Genomic DNA, 20979 nt, shown 5'->3' with positions numbered 1-20979 from the left:
TGGGCTCAAGCAATCCTCCTACCTCAGTCTTCTGAGTAGTTGGAACTAAAAGTGTGCACCCCTACACCTTACTTATTGTAAAATATTTGAACATTCTAAAAAGGATTAAAATGTAATAATTTTGCCTAATCCCTTCCAATCCCAGTTAGGTGTCAATTCCTATATGCACTACCATTAAATACATTTATTTATTTATTTATTTATTTAAGCGCCCTGAACATGCTAGGCAAGTGCTCTACCAATGAGATACATTCCTAGCTAAAATCTTTTATTTAATATCCCTCTCTACTTCATTCCTTAGACATAAAAAATTAGGTCACTTATCTCTCTGAAATTTGCTGGGTTTTGCATTATGGACATCTCTTTCAATAACTATATTCAATTTCATAGTATATATATTCCATATCTTATCCATCCATATGCCAAATATCCATTGAATGTTTTAGTTGTTTCAAGTTTTGGTTAATACAAAGATACTGCAAGAAGTTTTTATCTGCATACAGCATATATCCTGTATATATGCATATATAATGATACATATATAGTATATGTACATATATGTATATATAATGATTGATATTTTAAATATTAATATTTAAATATCAGGTGTGATAGCCAGAATAAGATTATTGGTGTTTTAGTCAGCTTTATCGCTGCTGTGATTAAAGGACCAGATCAGAACAACTGTAGAGGAAGAAAAGTTTATTTGTGGGCTTACGATTTCATAGGTCTCAATCAACAGACAGCAAGCTCCATTCCTTGGGGTTCAAGGTGAGGCAGAACAACATGGTGGAAGAGTATGGTGGAGGGAAGGTGCTGGCTTGAAGATCAGAAAGCAGAGAGAGATCTCCACTTGCCAGATACAAATATTTACCATAATGCTAAGCCCCTAATGCCCCACCTCGTCCAGCCATACCACCTGCTTTCAATTCCCACTCAATAAATCCTATCAGGTGATTAATTCACTGATTGGGTTAAAGCTCTCGTAACCCAATAATTTATCCTTTAAACCTTCTTGTATTATCTCACACATGCGCTTTTGGGAGACACCTCACATCTAAACCATTAGAATTATGAAAGGTTGATGCATTTCAAGGTTGTATGAGAATGGCTGTTATCCTCCCACTGAGCTTATTTTAAACATTTATTTTTTGCCAATTTAATAGGTAAAAGATCTTATTTTTCAGTTTCCTGACTATAGAGAGGTTGGTCCTCTTTTATTGACTTCCTTGCCTTTTTTTTTTCCAATTGAAAAACAGTGGTGTCACTATAAAGGGGTTTAAGGAAGAATCTCTAGGGGCAGAGGAGACTTCTATGTGAACCTTGTAGGCTTTTAAAATATATTTTTAGTTGTAAATGGACACAATACCTTTATTTTATTTTATTTCTGTGTGGTACTGAGAGTCAAACCCAATGCCTCACACATGCTAGGCAAATACTCTACTGTTGAACTACAACCCCAGACCTTTATTTATTTTTTATTTTTAGACAGGGTCTCATTAAATTGCTTAGGGACTCACTAAGTTGCTGAGGCTGATTTTGAATTTGTGATCCTCCTGCCTCAGCCTCCTGAGCCACTGGGATTACAGGCATGTGCTGCTGCACCTGGCTAAGGTAGGCTCATTTGAGAGTGAAAATCAGTACTTTTGAGGTCTTAGCTCTTCTTTTCAAGAAGACTTTCTTAAAGGTAGGCAGGAGAAGGTATGTGGGATGATTTCAATCTGGTGTTCACAAAATGCTTCATGGTGGTCTGGCTGTTCTTGATGTCTCCATTATCTGATCAATAGATAATGTTTGGAATGCACCCTGTAGTATACATTTCTTAAAATATTGTTATCTCCTTTTGCTTAATTTATTCTCAAAGTTCATTGCACAGGGAAATTTTCATAAGTGTGTGGGTTTTCAGCAACTATAAGGTTGTGAGTGAAGATCTGTAGATATCCCAGAAAGTTGACGGAGAGGAATACTGGCTTGGGGAGCGAAAGTATGTGTGAAACTTTAGCACAAGACTTTCAGATTCAAGTTGTAGTCGTCTTTTTCTTCCTTTTTTCTCCTTCTAACTATTTAAAAATTTTTTTTTCTGTCCTAGCTCAGTCCCAGCTACTCAGGAGGCTAAAGTGGAAGGATCATTTGAAGCCAGCCTGGACAACATAGTAAAACCATGTTAGTCTTAGAAGAAGAAGGAGCCAGGCACTGTGGAGCACCGGTGAAATTTCTGTGGCTCAGGAATCTGAGGCAGAAGGAGTTTAAGTTCAAGGTCAGCCTCAGCAACTTAGTGAGGCCTCAAGCAACTTAGTCAGACCCTGTCTTTTTTTTTTTTTTAATATATTTTTTTTTTTAAAGAGAGAGAGGGAGAGAATTTTAATATTTATTTTTTAGTTTTTCGGCGGACACAACATCTTTGTTGGTATGTGGTGCTGAGGATCGAACCCGGGCCGCACGCATGCCAGGCGAGCGCGCTACCGCTTGAGCCACATCCCCAGCCCAGACCCTGTCTTAAAATAAAAAATAAAAAAGGGCTGGTGATGTTTCTCAGTGGTTAAGTGTCCCTGAGTTCAATCCCCAGTAAATGCTCCTCTCCCCCCCCAAAAAAAAAGAAGAGAAGAAGGATGGCGATGATGATGGAATGTAAAGTTCAGTGTAGATAGCTTGCCTAGCATGCAGAAGCCCTAACATTGCAATACATACATACATACATACATACATAATACTGTAATAAAATGTGTATAACAAAATTTATCAACTTAGCCCTTTTTAAGGGTACCATTCAGTAGAGTCTAGTACATTCACCTTGTTATGCAATAAATGTCCAGACCTCTTTTCATGTTACAAAATTGCAACTCATTAAATAACTCTTCATTATTCCCCTTCCTTAGGCCCTGACAACCACCATTCCACTTATTGTTCCTATGAATTTGACAGCTATAGAGTCCTTATAAATGGTACAATTTGGTATTAGTTTTTTTTTTTTTTGGTAATTGTTTTATTTTTTTTTTCCCCTTTGATACTGAAGATTGAACTTGGTCCTCTAGCATGCCAGGCAAGTTCTTTACCACTGAGCTACACTACCAGAACCCCTTATGGACTATGAATGGAGAGTTTTAATATTCGTGATGCTGCTCAAAAAATATTTTTTTCATATTTGTTCTAACATCCCTTTATTGTGTGCATTCAAGTCAACCTTAATCTCAACTCTATTATCAGTTGATGTAACTTCAAACAACCTAAATCAGAGCTACTCAAAATGTGGTCTGAAACTAGTCCCATTGTCTAGGGTATTTGGGGGTGAATTAGAGTGGGAAGATGTGGGGAACCTGCCAATCTGAGTTTCTTTCTCGAGTTAAGAAATGTTCTAAAATTGATTATAGTGATGGTTCCACCACTCTGTGAATATACTAAAAGCCATTGAATTTTACACTTTCAATGGGTGAATCGTATGGTGTGCAAAATACATATCTAAGAAAGCTGTTAAGAAAAGCATCGCCTGAAAATTAGCACCTGTCCATGACATAGGTACAGAAATACGTAAGTCCAGAAATCGAGAGTAGGAGTTTTGATACTTCTATAGCAGCTTCACAGTTATTTCATATATAATACCCTGAAAAATTATAAGAAAAATCTGTATAGGTATTTTCTGTGCTTATATTTTCTCGTTTCATTTTTAAAAATATAATTGTTAGTGTACATTACAAAAATATCCATGTTCCACGTACTCGGGGAAATAAACCTCAATAATAGAGACACTGACCTAAGTAAGCGTTTGTGTCATTACCTTCTTCAGTAGTCGCTGACGCGCAGCCCCGAGCCTCTCCCAATACAGAACTACAAAGCCCAGAATTCCCCCAGAGGAGCCGGAGACGTGCATTCCACCAGCCGCTCCGCGCAGACCTCTGGGATGTGTAGTGCGTGTCTTCCGCTGTGCACGCAGTCTACGCGGAATTTTTCTTCGGCTTGGGGACCGACCATACCGGGGGAAGACAGTATTTCTCAAGGAAAGGCTAAAAACTCTGGGACAAGAGGGGTGAGCTGGAGAACTGAGCCTGTTGTGTTTTTTGCTGGGGACGAGGGACAACCCAGACTTCTAAGCTACGTAACCCGCCAGGATCCTGTAGAAAAGTTGGCGGGCGTTGAGGGAAGAATTTGCCGGCAAGTCAGGGCCTGGTAGCAGCGTCGGTATTTCTTTTCCCACCCAGCACGTTTTTGCGTAGGGTTCGTCTGAGAATCTGAGGCGGCCTCCTTGCGAGTGTTGGGTTCTCCAAAGTGCGGAGGATTGGGACCGGCTGAACCATTTCTAACCTGGATGATGGAGACCGCGTTCGCTCTTGTTCAGTTCTCTCTGCATGCCCGCACAGAGGATATCTTGACCCTGTGCACCCCGCACTGTGCCTGTTAAATCGTACCTGCCTCTCACAGTCCCAAGGCCCCTCCTTTAATTAAGCGACTTCGCCAAGGTCACTTAGCTGGGGTAGAGATGGGGACGCGGGACTTTTAAATTCTGAATAGCCTCCACTTTTCAGTTATGGGTGGTTAAGTTAGTATTTCGAGGATACCTTTGCTTTGAGCAAAAAAAATTTTTTTCTTTTTTTGGAGGTGGCCCTTGGCATGTTTTACTGAACACAAAATCAAAAATAGGCGGTACTGTGGCATAGTTTTTTCTTGGGAACAGACAGCTTGACATAGCCAGAGAGGGGTCTGAAGCATACTTTTAGTCACTCACGTTTGTTCATGTAATGAGGCTCAAATGTAATCCCATCTGCACTAGTACTAAAGTGATTTGTTTTGTTTACAATTTCTCCTCCCTCTCTTCCTCCCCACCCCCTTTCTTTATTTCAGTACTGGGGATTGAACCAGGGGTGTCCAGTGTGCTAAACAAGTGTTCTACCACTGGGCTACATCCCCAGCCTGTTAAAATTTTGAGACAGTGCCTTGCTGAATTGCCAAAGCTGGCCTCAAACTTGCCATCCTCCTGTCTTAGCTGGGATAATGGATATTCTTTACCATGTTTGGTTTAAGACTTTTTTGGGTTTACTTTATGTGTAAATGGAATTGATAATATCTTCCTGGAAGGTTGAGAGAATTTTAAAAAATTCAATTCAGTTCTAGAAACCTTGCCTTAAGTGGCCAATGAGACTAAAGTAACAGTATATAACTCATGCTTATTAATTAGTTAAATTTCACCATACTGGGGATTGAACCCAGGGGTACCCTACCCTGATCTACATCCCAGCTTCTTTTTGTTTTAAAAAAATTTTTTTATAGTTGTAGATGGACAGCATACCTTTAATTTCTTTCTTTCTTTTTTTTTAATGTGGTGCTGAGGATCAAACCCAGTGCTTCACACATACTAGGCAAGTGCTCTGCCACTGAGCTACAGCCCTAGCCCTTCCCCAGCCCTTTTTGTTTTTTACTTTGAGACAGGATCTCACTGAATTGCCAAGACTGGCCTTGAAGTTTCATCCTTTTGCCTCAACCTCTGAAGCTGCTGGGATTACAGGCATTTGCCACCACATCAGGCTCCTGTTACATTTTCATAGACATTTATGACAGAACAAAGATGGCAAGACTTCCGGTGATAGGAGGAGGTGATAGGATTATCCCTCCCCCAATCTTTTTTTTTTTTTTTTTTAGTGCATGTTCATTGTACAGAATGGTGGATTTCTTTGTGGCATATTTGTTGTTGTACTTTCCCTTGATCCCCCTTCCTCTTCACTGATAGTCAATTGAGTGAAATTAATTAGGATATATTTTAAAAGTTCTTTGTAACTGTTGCACATGTATTAGATGATATGATTTTAGTCCCAGCTTTTCTAACTATTGCTTCTCAAGAATAAATATAACATATAAACATTACTAAATTTATGATATATTTGTTAGACAAATTTTCTTTTCAGAAAAATCTTTGGTTATTATATTGATCCTACAGGTCTTGAAACACATTTTGACTTTTAAATATTTCCTCATTAGTGCTGTGAACATCTCATTTATTGGTTAAAACCTAACTAAGAACAATAATGAGCAAATTGTTTGAGTTCTTTTAGGGAATGAGAAGAAAGGAGCATGAAATTACCTTGAAGGCAAGGTGTGGGATTGCATTCCTATAATGACAGCTATTGAGGAGGCTGAAGCAGAAAGATCTGAAGTTCCAGCCTAGCCTGGGCAATTTAGCCAGACTGTCTCAAAGTAAAATTTAAAAGTACTAGGGTTGTAGCTCAGTGGTAGAGCATGTAACTAACATGTACAAGGGCCTGGGTTTGATCCCCACCACAAGAGGAAAAAAAAAGCAGTTTTGAGTTTTTTCCCCCTTCTGCTTTTGTGGTCAAATTTGAAAACTTTAGGCAATATCAGACTTAAACATTTTTTAAAGGAATACAGAAAGAAGCTCTTTTTCCTGGCTAGCTATTTAGATTTGGAGCAAATCCTACTATCTGATTTAGACTAAGATCAAAGTCTCTAGTTAATGCAGAAAAAAATTTATTATTTTGAATTTTGGAATTAACTCAGTATTAATAAGATATGACTAATCATGCTAACCAATTCTTTTACAGAAGCTGCATATTGGAATGGATTTAGAATCCTCATAATGGAAACAGAATACATGAAAGCAAGCTAGTTTATTTTTTATAACAGCACATTTAGCTTGAGTACTAGTTGCAGATGGCTTTCTTTACTGAAGAGAATTTGTGATGTAAATGGAAAGATATCTTTTTTCTAGACTCATCCTTTATAAATATGTTTCGTCTGAGAACTCTTTGTGCATTCTCCTGGAGAGAGTTTCAGTTTCGATCCTTCAGTTGTGAACCCTTAATTATTCAGATGAATAAGTGTACAGATCAAGAGCAAATATTTGATCTTATAGAAAGAAACAAAGAGACACTTTCAGAAAATCAAGTTGAATGTGCATTTAATAATCTTTGGCAACTTCAAAAGCAGAAGACCAGCTTGTTAAAAAATGTTGAGTATGTAGGAGATCATCCCCAATTTCTTACTCTGCATAATTTGACTACAAATAAAATCAAATTAATGAATGATGATACTCTGGTGAATGTGTTATACATCACACAACAGTAAGTTACTTTTATGGAAATCGTTATTTATATTTTAATTTTTAAAAAATCTTTTAAAGATGAAAATGTGTTTAATTTCTTCAAGAGGGTAGTTTTCCTGATAATGTTATATTTTAAAGATGTTTGGAGGATATTTAACACTATTAGTAGTATTGCAGTTTTAAAAAGTAGAATATATTCAATCATGACAGTAGAGATGATTAACTTTGGATTATTGTGGAATTTTGTGGCAATGTGATTGGCTAAAGATAATGAAGATAGGTGAATTATTATATTTCAGATTATGCCTAATAACAAATCAGCAATTAACAAATTGTGTTTTATTGATCTATTTGCAATCTCTTAGCCTGTAATTAAACTGATGTCAGATATATTTTTTAAGGGCTATTGGTACAATAAATTGTTTTCCAGTTGCAGTTCTTCAAAAAAGAAAAAAGAAAAGAAAAGGAAGAAAGAAAGAAAATAGAATTATTTTCTGGACTCATTTATATTTGATAACAATGTTTCACAAATTGTATTCTTTGACTGGCTTATTACATACAAAAAAGTCTTCCTTGATGTCAAAGGAAATATAGCTACATCTCCAGCCCTATTTATTTATTTATTTATTTGAGACACAGTCTTGCTAAGTTATCCAGTCTGATCTGGAAACTTTTGATCCTCCTGTCTCTGCCTCCCTAGTTGCTGATGGTATGTGCCACCATGTCTGGCAAAGTTAAATTTCAAGAAAAGAAATTTTAGCTAGGCATGGTGGCGCATGCTTGTAATTCCAGTGACTTAGGCAGGAGGATAATAAGTTCAAGGTCAGCCTCAGCAATTTATCAATACCTTCTCAAAAAATTGAAAATAAGAGGGGTGGGTGGACTGGGGATGTAGCTCAGTGATAGAGTGTCCCTGGGTTAAATTCCCACTACTGTGGAGTTGGGGATAAGGGTGGGGTGGGAGGGTGAGTGGGTGGGGCTCTGAGAAAGTGGGAGAGAAAGATACATTTTACATTGTAAGGAAATTCAGTCTTCAGGAGAACTGGAGTCCCTCAATAAAGGAACCCAGGGACAAGGGGTAAAAACACCAAAATTAAACATTAGTCCTTTTATGATAATCTGCCCTTTCCTGGTTAGGTAGCTATAGATTCAGCATTACACAGGTATTGCAGTTTTGTTGTTATTTTTGTTACCTGGGTTTGAACTTGGGCACTTAACCACTTAGCCACATCCCCAGGCTTTTTTTTTTTTTTTTTTTCACTGAGTTGCCTAGGGCCTCACTAAGTTGCTGAGGCTGGCTTTGAACTCATGATGCTCGTGCCTCAGCCTCCTGGACCACTGGGATTACAGGCATGTGCCACTATGCCCAGCATGCCATTTTTATTTATTTGTTTTATTTTTATTTTGAAAATCAGAATTAGATTAAAAAAAAAGAATAATTTTATTTTCAGGTTACAATATTCTTTTTCTCTGATATATATGAGGGGAACACAATTTTAAAGATTAAGGTGATTGGTGACTATTAGCATTTTTGTGTCTTTACATATTTTCTCCTATAAGATATTTTTATAATCAGAACAAAGTAATACATTTTATATGTCCTTTTGGTGTAAAACAAAGCATTGAACATTGTTCAGTGGAGGATTTTGAAATGAGTGGATAAAGAGGATGAGGTCATGAAATAAAGTAAAGATGCTTATTTATTGGACTGAACCAAGAAATCAGAACACTGAAATGGGAATAGAGTAGAAATAAGAAATGCCTATGTAAAAGCAAAGTAACCCGAGGTTCTTACTGCATGTGTTTTTAATGATTTAAAAATATGTGTGTGTGTAAAATTATTTTCTCTTGTTTTAATTGAGGTTCGCTGTTAAGGCCCATGATCCATTAATTCAAGCACTAGTTACAGAAGCATGGAAAAGGATGGAAAGGCAAGTATCTGGGTTCATCTTTTAAAGTTAGGGTTATCCTTTTCAGGGTTAGCACAGTGAAATCCTGTAGGAAAAAAAATGGGGAGCTGCCACCTACCTGTCAAGCTTTTATGGAAATTAATGTATTTAAATTCAATTTAGTTTCAGGGTTTTTGATTGTGTAATGTGTTTTTGTTATTTAATAGAGTAAGAAAGTATTTCAGATGTTCCCTTTTTAACTAATAGCCCAGAATAGTGAGTGTGCTTTTCCACATATATATATAATTAGTCAAAGTATAAATAGGGTAGAGTCATAGCTACATACTGGACTAGCTGCTTTGACTCTTATCTACCAGAGTTCTGCTTCAGAAAGAAAAGATTTTTTGATTTGTCAATTAGAACCTAGAAGTACAAGAGCTATAAAAGGAGAATAAAGAAGATCAATTTATTGAATGGAAGGCCATGTAGCCTGTTTAGTTACTTGTCTTTCACTTCATTTTTTTCATTGTTGTTGTTCTGGAAATTAAACGTAGGGGAACTTTACCACTGAGCAACATCTCCAATCCTTTATATTTTTTATTTTGAGACAGGGTCTCACTAAGTTGCTGAGGGTCTCTTTTAGTTGCTCAGGTTGGCCTCACACTTGTGATCTTTCTGCCTCAGCCTCCTGAGTTGCTGGAATTATAGGCATGCCACCATGCCCAGCCTTTCACTCCATTTTTATGTACAGACAGTGACTAGAACTTACAGGTAACTTAGAAGCTTTTTGAAGAAAATAAGTCCATTGCTCTGGACAATATTGATTGAGACCTATTTTCTATAGTATACATGGGTATATTTTTATCATTTTGCCATAATTGATATAATCTAGAAAAAAGAGATATGTTCAGGATATTCTTGTTGAGATGTCTGTTCTGTAAGAATATGTGGAAAGTTCTCCGTGTATAAAAGAACTGAGATCATAACAGATCTCATATTAGGAAAGCTTCAGCTATTTCTGAAAACTTTGAATTTTTTAACCTAGGAATTTTGGATGGCTAAAGGCCATTGTTAGTAAAATAGGACATATGACAGTGAGGAAAGAGAAAAAATGTGGGAACAGATAAGAGTTTTTTTTTTTTAATATTTATTTTTTAGATGTAGTTGGACACAATACCTTTATTTATTTTTTTAATGTGGTGCTGAGGATCAAACCCAGGGCCTCGCATGTGCGAGTGCTCTACCGCTGAGCTACAATCCCAGCCCCAGACAAGAAGGTTTTAAAAACTACAGCGCAGCCCTACCTCTAAACCAAATAGAAAGGTACAAATTTGACCAAGATAAAGGAGAAATAGACTATTTTTTGACAGAGAGGAGTGAGCATTCTCATATTTTTGTTTTTTGGTATATTGCTTCTCAAAGCTTAAATTTTTACAGTTGTTATTTATATTGCCAAATGCTTTAGGTCTTTATTATACAAGCTGGATTAAAGAGGTTCAGAAGGGTTCTCTTGATTTAGAAATTCTGCATCCATCTATGAAGTTGTAGTTTTAGTTAACTTCATTATTTAACCCCGGTTGTCATCTTACCCATTCCATTTCTCCATTCTTGCTTGCTTTCTACCATAACTATCTTTTATCTAAGGTAAACAGAATAATCTTAATTCTTTTTGCAAACAATAAGAAATGTATACTTATTATTTGTTTTGGGTTAAATTTGGTCATTGTTGGTGCTAGGTCAAAGCCTTTTTATTCCTCTTTAAAACAGCAGTAGGTGTTATATGAATTATATAGCTTGAAATCAATTGTAAAATAGATTTTTTGGTTTTACTATTTATGAAACAATTAAATTACAAATGTATCATTATACTTCCCAGTAAATCAGACTTTACATTTTAATGTATTTTCACTTCAAAATAACTCAGAAGATAATGCTTTGTTTTATATGGTGGTTCTTTCTTTCTGTTTTTATCATGTTTCTGTTTGTATCGTGTGTGTGTGTATATATGTGTGTGTGTATGTATATTGAGATGAGGTCTTGCTACATTGCCTAGGTTGACCTTAGACTCCTGGGTAAATGAGTCTATTGCCTCAGCCTTCCAGTAACTAGACTATAGGCGTGTGCCACTGTGCTTTGCAAAGTATATTTTTTATAATATCAAGTTATAAAAATTTAAAACCCTAATTTATGTCTATAGAACTTCTAATAGAGTTATAGAATAAATATAATTTCTGAATTTTTCACATATTAATTTTTTGTTGTAATAATAGCTATTAATCAGTGATCTGGCTAAAATATCTATGGATTTGTATTTTATAAATACAATATGTAATAATTCAAATGGGATAGATTATTCTGGTTTAGCACTGTATGATAGATCATGGCAAGGACACTTAACATATTTAAAGCCAGAAGTGGAAAAAATAAAAACTATTATGGATGATTTATTTATTCACTTCTTAAAAAATTGGTGCATTCTAGTTGTACATAATGATGGGTTTTGCTGTTATATATTTGTACATGCACACAATATAACAGTATAATTTGGCCAATATCATTCCTCAGCACCTTCCTGCTCCCATTCTTTAGTCCCTTTCCTCTGTTGATCTCCCTTTGATTTTTAGGTGATCCACCTTTACCTTTTTTTCCCTTTTGCTTCTCTTAACTATTGCATATGAAAGAAACCAGATGACTCTTGACCTTCTGAGTTTGACTTATTTTGCTTAACATGATGGTCTTTATTTCTATCCATTTTCCTGCAAATTATATGATTTCATTTTTATTTATGACTGAATAAAATTCCATTGTGTATATATACCACATTTTCTTTATCTATTCATCCACTGATGGATACCTAGGATGGTTGCATAGTTTTGCCTATTGAGAATTGTGTTGCTATAAACATGGGTGTACATGTATGTATCACTGTATTAAGATGACTTGAATTATTCAAGATAAATACTGAGGCATGGTATAGTTTGGTCAAATGGTGGTTCCATGCCTAGTCTTTTGAGGACCCTCCATACTGATTTCTACCAGTGGTTGTACTAATTTACAGTCCCACCAACAGTGTAATTGTATTCCTTTTGTCTGTATCCTCTCCAGCACTTATTATTATCTGTATTCTTGATGACTGTCATTCTTACTGGTATGAGATAAAATCTCAGTGTAGTTTTGATTTGCATTTCCCAAATGGCTATTGATGTTAAACATTTCTTCATGTATTTGATAGCTATTTACATTTCTTCTTTTGAGAAGTGTCTGTTTAATTCATTTTCCTATTTATTGAGTTATTTGAATTTTTGGTGTAAAGTTTTTTTGAATGACTTAAACATTTACAAAACTGGAGGCTAATATAATGAACTCTCATGTACCCATTATTTAGCTTCAGAAATTATCTTATCTATATCACCTCCTGCTCTCTCCCCACCCTTCAGCATACCTTTTGTTTTGTTTTGGGGGTGCTGGGGATTGAACCCAGGGGTGCTGTACCACTGAACTATATCCCTAGCCCTTAAATTCTGTTTTTTTTTTTTTTTTCAATTTTGAGATAGAATCTTGCTAAATTGCTAAGGCTGTCCTCAAACTTCCAGTTCTCCTGCCTCAGCCTCTCAAATTGCTGGAATTGGTGTGTGCTACTGCATTCAGCTTTCAGTATGTTTTCACTAGTAATGTTATTTCATCTATAAATACATGTCTCTTAGAAATATAGACTCTAGGGCTGTGGTTGTAGCTCAGTGGTAGAGCACTTGCTTAGAACATGTGAGACACTGGATTCGATCCTTAGCACCACATAAAAATAAATAAAATAAAGATATTGTGTCCATCTACAACTAAAAACAAATTAACAAAAAAGAAAAATAAACTCTAAAAATACATACCCAAAATATTTTAAAAAATATTTTAAAAATATTCCTTTTCAGGTATTAATACCTGATCTGTGTTCAAATTTCCTTGATTGGCCTATGAAGATCCATCTTTTGGCCACTTGTGACTCTCTAAATAAGGTTTACACTGTGTTAAGTTTTTCTCTTTTTCCAAGTAAAGCTTTTATTGGAGAATATTGTATAAAATTACACAAATGGTAAACATACAGCATGATTAATGTGCATATATCTGTCTCTTCTGTGTAATAACATAAAGATCAAGAAACATGAACAGTTCCCCAGAAGTTCCCTTTATGTTCTTTTAGTATCACCATCCTACCCCAAAAGGATTTTGACTTCTAACATCAAACATCAGTTTTGTTTTTATAGAAATGAAATTCTATGGTATGTACCCTTTTATTTAATTGGCTCAGTATGTTTTAAGGATTCATCTATGATGTTGTATGGTTCAGCAATCTATTTATTGCTATTGTGTAGTATTCTATGGGCATGTGTGATTTACCCATTGTGCTTTCTTCATGAACGTTTAGATTGTTTGCAGTTTTTACTCTTGCATATTGTGCTGCTGTGAATTTTCTTTTGTTATCTTTTAGTAAATTCAAAATATTTAAATCTAGGGGCTGAGGATGTACTTCAGTTGTAGAACATTTGCCATGCATTCACAAGGCCCCATCACTGCAAAAATAAAAACAAAAATAGAAATTTATGACATTCTTTTTTGCTTTTGTCATACCATTTATTTGATGAAGAATTTGGGTCATTTTTCCTATAGTCAAAATATGAAGTTTTTAAACAGAACTGTTGTATTAGTAGTTATTTGTTAATAGGCAAACTTGCGTTAAAATTGTCAACTCAGCCAGGTGTAGTTGTGCATGCTATAATTCCAGCAGCTCGGGAGGCTGAGGCTGGAGGATCTCAAGTTCAAAGCCAGACTCAGCAATTTAGTGAGGCCATAAGCAACTCAATGAGGGCCTGTCTCTAAATTGAATACAACAAAGGGCTGGAAATGTGGTTTAGTGGTTAAGTGCCACTGGGTTTAATCCCCAGTACCAAAAAATAGAAAAGAAAATTGTCATCTCAAAAAAAAAAAAAAAAAAAAGGTTATTTAAATAATTTTGAGTGATTTTTCTTTTTAAATCTTTCTAGAATATCACACTTTTAGCTGTATGATTTGTTATTCTTATGATAATAAGTAATCAGTATTTTAGAAAAATTCACTTAATAATATATTAGTATTTTTGTTGCTTTTTTATTTTATGACTACATTGTTTTAATTAAAAGTTAATACTAATGATCTCCTTTATGTATTTCCTTTAGTAGGTTTGATATTAAAGTACTATCTACATTTTCCACTTGCCTAGCAGATCAACGTTTGTATTTCAGTCCACTAATGGGAAAAATAGCTGATATTGTAAATAGGAACTTGGAAAACATACAGGACTTAAGGTAAATTTATTTATGGGCCTTTTGTTGTGGTAGAAAGATCCTGGGCTTTGGATGTAAACAGTTAGTTATGTGACATAAGGCTAATTTACATGACCTCTTAGAATTTCTCCTCATGTATCTAATAAGAATGGTAACATCTACTTTTCAGTGTTGCATGGGGGTTAGAGATAAGATATGTAAAGTTGAGATGTGTGAAGGATCTACTGCTGAGCCACAACCCTAGCCCTACCTCATAAATGTTAGAATTAACCTGTTACTTTCTATAAAAATGTCTGCTTTGATTTTGATAAAGATTGAATTACATCTGTAAATTAGTTTAGAAACATTTGTCATATTAAAATCTTCTGATGTCTGTATAGCACATGATTTTTTATTTATTTAGGAAAAATATCTTCTTTAGTGTAGAGGTCTTACATCTTTTGTTTAATTTGTTCCTAAATAATTTATGTTTTGAGATGAAATTTTTAAAATTTTATTTATTTATTCTTTTTTTCTATATTTTTTATTGGTGCATTGTGGTTGTACATAATGATGGGATCCATTATCACATGTTTTACTGAAATTGTTTTTGAACTTCACTTTCCAATTTTTTTTTAAAATATATATAAATACATCAAATGACTTTGTATATTGACTGTATATTCTATGATGGTGCTAAATTCACTAAAAGTGGAAATTTAACTATCTTATTAAGCTAGTAGAAGGTATATTTTGAGCCTGGCTTTCTAAGTATCTGCTCTGGTTAGGCTATCTCTGATGTTATGAAATGCTGAAATTGTAAGAAAAAAATTTAACATAACAGTAATGGAAATCTCAGTAAAAACTTATGACTATTGGGTGAGTAGGGTTAATATACATTGATAATATTACTGTCATATCTGTTATGGTCTTCAGTATAATAAGAAGTGGAATTAGAAAGAGGACGGAGAATCAAAGCTAGTTGAAGACCGGGAAGATATTTAGGACAGATAAGGGATGGCTTTGAATGCTATAGTAAGGATCTGAAATGAAAGCAGTGACCTAGAACTGAAAGAAGGGAAAAATTTTGAATATAAGTATCTATTTCATTTAATCCCCAGGCATCCTTCATTTGCTATATCAGAAATGAAGACTTTATGAGGATAAGTAAGAGAATAAGAGACCCAAGGTCTCTCAGCTAGTAAATGGGGGGATCAAGATTTGAACCTGGGCTTTCTGATTCTAGAGAATTGTACTGCTTCTGAATAGAGTCTAATTTTTTTTTTAACTATTTGTTCTTACATGTTTGAAAAAAAATATTTCAGGAGGTTTATTTAAATGGCAATGTTAGGTTAATTATTAATGCTAATTACTGTTAATATTAAACATTGTAACTGAAGCCAAAGTATGTATAACAGGAGCTTTTTTCAATATTAATTGATTCGATTTAAAGGATTAAAGAAAATTGGAAACAAAAGAAGTCAGCCCCCACTTTCCTAATGATTGAGATGGTTTTAGTTTTAGAGTTTTGTCTTTCTTATAGACTGTTTTCTAATTGTCATCCCCAATAGTTTTTTTAATGTCTTTTTCATTTTGCATACTTTATTCATTATAATATATCCTTGTATTTGTATTTTTCTGATTTTTATATTATGTAAGAATAGTCTGTTGAAAGGAAATGCCATATATTAATCTTGATGTGTCCCATAGTGCCTAGACATGTGACTAATGTTCCTTATGTATTTGTTTGTTTATTTTTTATTTATATTTTACAGTGGTGAGGGTCAAACTCAAGGCCCTGTGCACGTAGGCAAGTGTTCTACCACTAAGCAAAATCCTTAGCCCCCCCCTCCTTAAGTATTATGTGAAGAAATATTGAAAGTCTCCTTCCTCTTTAGTATTGTCTTATGATTGTATATTAATAATAATCTAGCCTGAAACGCTAAAAAACATGAAATTATTCAAATCATTCAGTAGTAAGAAATATTTTCCAGGAGTTTATTAATAAATTACATAGATACACAGGAAAGAGTAGCAAAAAGTCAACTTCTGAAAATACAAAATGAAGTCAAGAGTAGTGTCACACAGTATCTTGTAATCCTAGCTACTCAGGAGGCTAAAGCAGGAGGATTACAAGTTCAAGGCCAGCCTGGGGAACTCATTGAGACCCTGTCTCAAAACAAACAAACAAACAGAAAAAATGACTAGGGATGTAGCTCAGTGGTAGAGCACTTACTTACTTACATACTCAAGGGCCTGGGTCTAATCCCTAGTACCACACAAATACAAAATGAGACTTGTAGGATAGCATTCATGAGCTGTTGGTCCAAAGTGATTTCTGAGAAAAATATTTTCCAACAAAGTAGTTTTAGTGTTATCTACAGAACAAGGTATTTTATATATTCCATAAAAAATATTAATTTGAATGTTTTTTTTCTCTAAAAGTGATTACTGGGAGATCTGAATTCAACTCCCTTTAATATTTAAATGAAAAATTTTACAGTACGCGACAACATTTTTGCCAATTTCTTTCCACATCTAATGATTTAGTTTTGGTTGTTTTCTTCAGTAATGTAAAAATTTGTCTTTTTCCTTCTTCAGGTCCTTGTGTGTCTTGATGGTCAACATATCTTCTTTAATATCACAACATTTTCAAGAACAATTAGTGAATAAAACAGAGCTTCTTTTTGACAACATGAGTTCTCCTGAGGTCGACATTGCAAAAAGAATAGTACAATTTCTTCAAAATGTTAAATATAGATATTACCCTCTATTAGAGAGGTGTAATAAAGTGTTTTTAGATAACATAAACTACCTTGATTTGGATTCCGTCAGTAAAATATTTGATGGATATCAGTTCCTACAGTTTTATAGTTTTGAATTTGTTATAGTGGCTAAAAAGAGGCTAACTGAGATGATTCCTCTCTTTGATAACCCTGCAAGCTTTGTGAAATTGTTTGTTGCATTGGGACCAGTGGCAGGACCTGAAGAAAAGAAACAGTGAGTTCAATGTCATATGCTTTACTTTTCTTCTTGGGAATATATGGAGTCTTCAAGCTTAGGTCTCCTTGGCCCTCTGGCACAAAAATTATCCAATTAAACCATGAAGGGGAAATAATCTGTTATGATCTGCTTCTTGATTCTTTATCCTTATTTATATCTCCAACTCTTAATCTACTGGTATGTTCTAAAAGGGAGCCAATAAATTGCTGGTGCTGGGCCAACACAGAAAAAACTGAGGGAGAACACTAAGTGATTTTATGTTCCCTTCCTAGACCAGGTGACTGGGTTTATGGGTTTATATGGGCACAAATGAAGTGTATTTATACTTAGAACTATAGTGGATCTAACAACGAACCCTTTTGTGGTTTCTTGTAGTCATTGCATTCATCATCAAAAGCACATATTATGCACATTGGCATATTTCCTATGTGAATTTGGTCTGACTCTGCCTTTTAAAATTTTCCATTTTTGATGGATATTGATTTAGAGAAATATTTGAGATATAAAGATGAGCAAATATGAAATTAATACATAAGCTAAATATGACTAGTACATAAGATTCTTCTTTCCTAGGCCATGTGACTGGGTTTACACTTGGGTATAAGATTCCCCTTTCCGGCATAAGCATATGGAATATTTAGAATAACAGCCCTTTTGGATAAGTATGATTAATGGATTCAGTTAAGCAGGGGGTTTCTAGGAGTTGTGTAACAGAGGAATCTGCATCATTATTCTGTTAAGGAAAACTTTATAGAAAATTTTTATTTTTGAATTATATGAAAAAAATTAAAGGGGGGCTGTGGTTGTAGCTCATTGGTAGACTGCTGGTCTAGCACCTGTAAAGCACTTGGTTCAATCCTCAGTACCACATAAAATAAATAAATAAGATAAAAATATTGTGTCCATCTACAACTAAAAATATATTTTAAACATTAAGGGTACATCTTAAGAGATTGCATCTATATAGAAACATAATTATTTAAAAAAATGTTTACTGTAATCTTTTTGTCACCAAGCAAATATTAAAATCTGATATTAGGGCTAGAACTATTGCTCAGTGGTAAAGCATTTGCCCAACATGTGCAAAGCTCTGAATTCCATCCCCAGCACTTAAAAGGAAAAAAAAAAAAAAACTCATGCTAAAGAAATACAAGAGTTGTAAAGTTGGATTTAATTGGGTTTCTGCTTCAAGGAATTTATATTTTAGTTATTTATTTTTTTTTTAAAGAGAGAGAGAGAATTTTTAATATTTATTTTTTTAGTTTTCAGTGGACACAACATCTTTGTTTGTATGTGGTTCTGAGGATTGAACCTGGGCCGCACGCATGCCAGGCGAGCGTGCTACCACTTGCGCCACATCCCCAGCCCCGGAATTTATATTTTAATTAGGAGGAAAATAATTTTTTTATTATGTACAAAGTTGCTAGGATTAGAAGTAAATAATTGAAATATTTAGTATTAGAGCATCACAACATGGTTTATGACTAAATACTAAAATTAGTGTTGTAGACTGGAAATGTTGTGGGTAGATAGAAGTGAGAGAAACATAGATTGAAGTGGTTGAGAAAAAAGCCTTGGGGAGAAGATGGGTTTGAAGCATTCCATAATGTTGGTGAAAGGATGGTATGGAGCTATGAATAGAAAATTTATTCTTCTCTCTTCAGATTTCATCTTTTGAATTTATCTTTTAAACTACTCCAAAAGACTTATCTTTTTTGTATTAGTACATATTATAGAGGAATAGATATCATTGTGGGATATTCATATATGCATATAAGACACTTATATCTTGATTCTTTCATTACCACAGCACTTTGGATAGTTTCAAAATAGGTCATCTTGGGGCTGGGGTTGTGGCTCAGTGGTAGAGTACTTGCCTAGCACGTGTGAGGCACTGGGTTAGATAAAGAAAGAAAGAAAGAAAGGTATTATTAATCTGCAACTAAAAAACATTTCAAAAAAATAGGTCATCTTTGTTAATTTTTGGATTGTAGTGTTACAGTTAGTGCTTAATATATAAGATTTTTGTTAATAGGAAGGTAAATTGGCTTTCAGGTTAGTTCTTACACAATTTTAAACATCTGACAAGATGTTATAAAATCTCACTAGATTTAATGAATATTATTAAAAATATCAATTTAATATTTTATTTACAGACAGGCTCTCACTTAGTTGCTTAGGGCCTAACTAAGATGCTGAGACTGGCTTTGAACTCAAGATCCTCCTGCCTCAGCCTCCCTAGCTTCTGGGATACAGGTGTGCACCTGACTTACAGCCTTTTATTTTAAAAAAGTTACAAGTTAGCCAGGCATGGTTGCATATACCTATAATCCCAGCAGCTGGGGAGGCTGAGGCAGGAGGATCACAAGTTCAAGGCCAGCCTTAGAAACTTAGCAAGGCTCTAAGCAACTTAGCAATTAGTGAGACCCTGTCTCAAAATGAAAAATAAAAAGGACTGAAAATGTAGCTCAGTGGTAAATCACCCCTGGGTTTAATCCCCAATTCTGAAAAAAAAAAGAAAGAAAATAAAAAATATTAGGTTAATTATCAGTTTTTAATTGTAAAAATATTTTTCTTTGCTTTTAGACTTAAATCAACCATGTTATTGATATCAGAGGAGCTCACCAGCCAGCAAGCCTTAGCAGTGGTGAAAGCAATGGAAGATATGGAAAGCAGAAATTCACATTTGATTAAAAAGTAATCTTTACTGAAAGTCCTGGTGTTTAGTTGTCATTCAGAAGTAGCCTTTTTTTTTTTTCCAAATTTTTTTTTTTTTTGTAGTTGTATATGGACAGAATGCCTTTATTTTATTTTTATTTTTTTTTTTATTTTTTTTTTTTGTAGTTGTAGAGGAACAGCGTGCCTTTATTTTGTTTTGTTTATATGTGGTGCTAAGAATTGAACCCAGTGCCTCACACATGGCTAGGAAAGTGCTGTGCCATTGAGCTACAGCCCCAGCCCCATAAGTAGTAAAAGAATTGAGTAAAATAATTGTTTTTTATAATAATTGTTTTGAAGAAATAAGGAGTCAGCACTTAAGGCATTGCTTTTGTTCTTGTTTCTTTTTCACAATAGAGGTAACAAAAATTTTTATATCATCTTTCATTTCATTTACTGCTGCTGTTCTGCTAGAGCAAAGTATCATAATCCACACAAGTGGAGAGCACAGAACAAGGAACCTACTATTCAAGAGAACAGTTAACATCCATCTATACTACAGTGTTACCTTGAAAAAATAATACCATATTCTGGCTTTTTAAAATTTATTTACTTATTTTTTAGGTGTAGGTGGACACAACACAATGCCCTTTTATTTTTATGTGGTGCTGAGGATCAAACCTGGGTCCCGCCCATGCTAGGCAGGTACTCTACCGCTGAGCCACAATCCCAGTCCCGTATATTCTGGCTTTTTTGATAACTTGAAATTGAAGAAAAAAATATATTTTTAAATTATGTATGCTTAATTTTCATTATCTATCATATGTGCATTTCTTTTGATATTTCTTCTAGTTACCTCTTAGCATTTCCCATTTATATATATATATGTATATATATAATATATATATTATATATATATATTTTTTTTGTTCTAATTATACATGACAGTGGAATGCATTTTGGCCCATCATACACAGATGGAGTATAATTTCTCATTCATCTGGTTGTACATGATGTAGAGTTACACAGTCATGTAATTATATATGCACATAGGGTCATAATATCAGATTCATTCTCCTATTATTCCTACCCC

The 20979-nt window shown here is 34.5% G+C and overlaps 1 protein-coding gene across 9 annotated transcripts in view; it reads left to right on the top strand.

The window, feature by feature from the left end:
- The first annotated feature begins 3892 nt into the window (after positions 1-3892).
- Fastkd1 (FAST kinase domains 1) overlaps positions 3893-20979 on the top strand; it is a 38517-nt gene continuing 21430 nt past the window's right edge. The window contains exons 1-6 of one of the 9 annotated variants that reach the window (XM_046447476.2): positions 3893-4021; positions 6546-7064; positions 8908-8976; positions 14142-14267; positions 16827-17225; positions 19815-19925. In XM_046447476.2, coding sequence (XP_046303432.1) covers positions 6730-7064; positions 8908-8976; positions 14142-14267; positions 16827-17225; positions 19815-19925 — 1040 coding nt within the window. In that variant the 5' untranslated portion in view covers positions 3893-4021; positions 6546-6729. Of the gene's footprint in view, positions 7065-8907; positions 8977-12529; positions 13206-14138; positions 14268-16826; positions 17226-19814; positions 19926-20979 lie in introns of those variants that run through there. The other 8 variants (XM_058580164.1, XM_058580162.1, XM_046447482.2 and 5 more) reach the window with 8 other exon arrangements.

Source organism: Marmota monax, unplaced genomic scaffold (assembly GCF_021218885.2).
Source record: "Marmota monax isolate L192 unplaced genomic scaffold, Marmota_monax_Labrador192_F-V1.1 WCK01_AAM20220418_F8-fsc00007, whole genome shotgun sequence".
Classification (NCBI taxonomy): Eukaryota; Metazoa; Chordata; class Mammalia; order Rodentia; family Sciuridae; genus Marmota; species Marmota monax.
The sequence above is the reverse complement of the archived record's forward strand: the minus strand, read 5'-3'. Positions and strand labels throughout refer to the sequence as shown.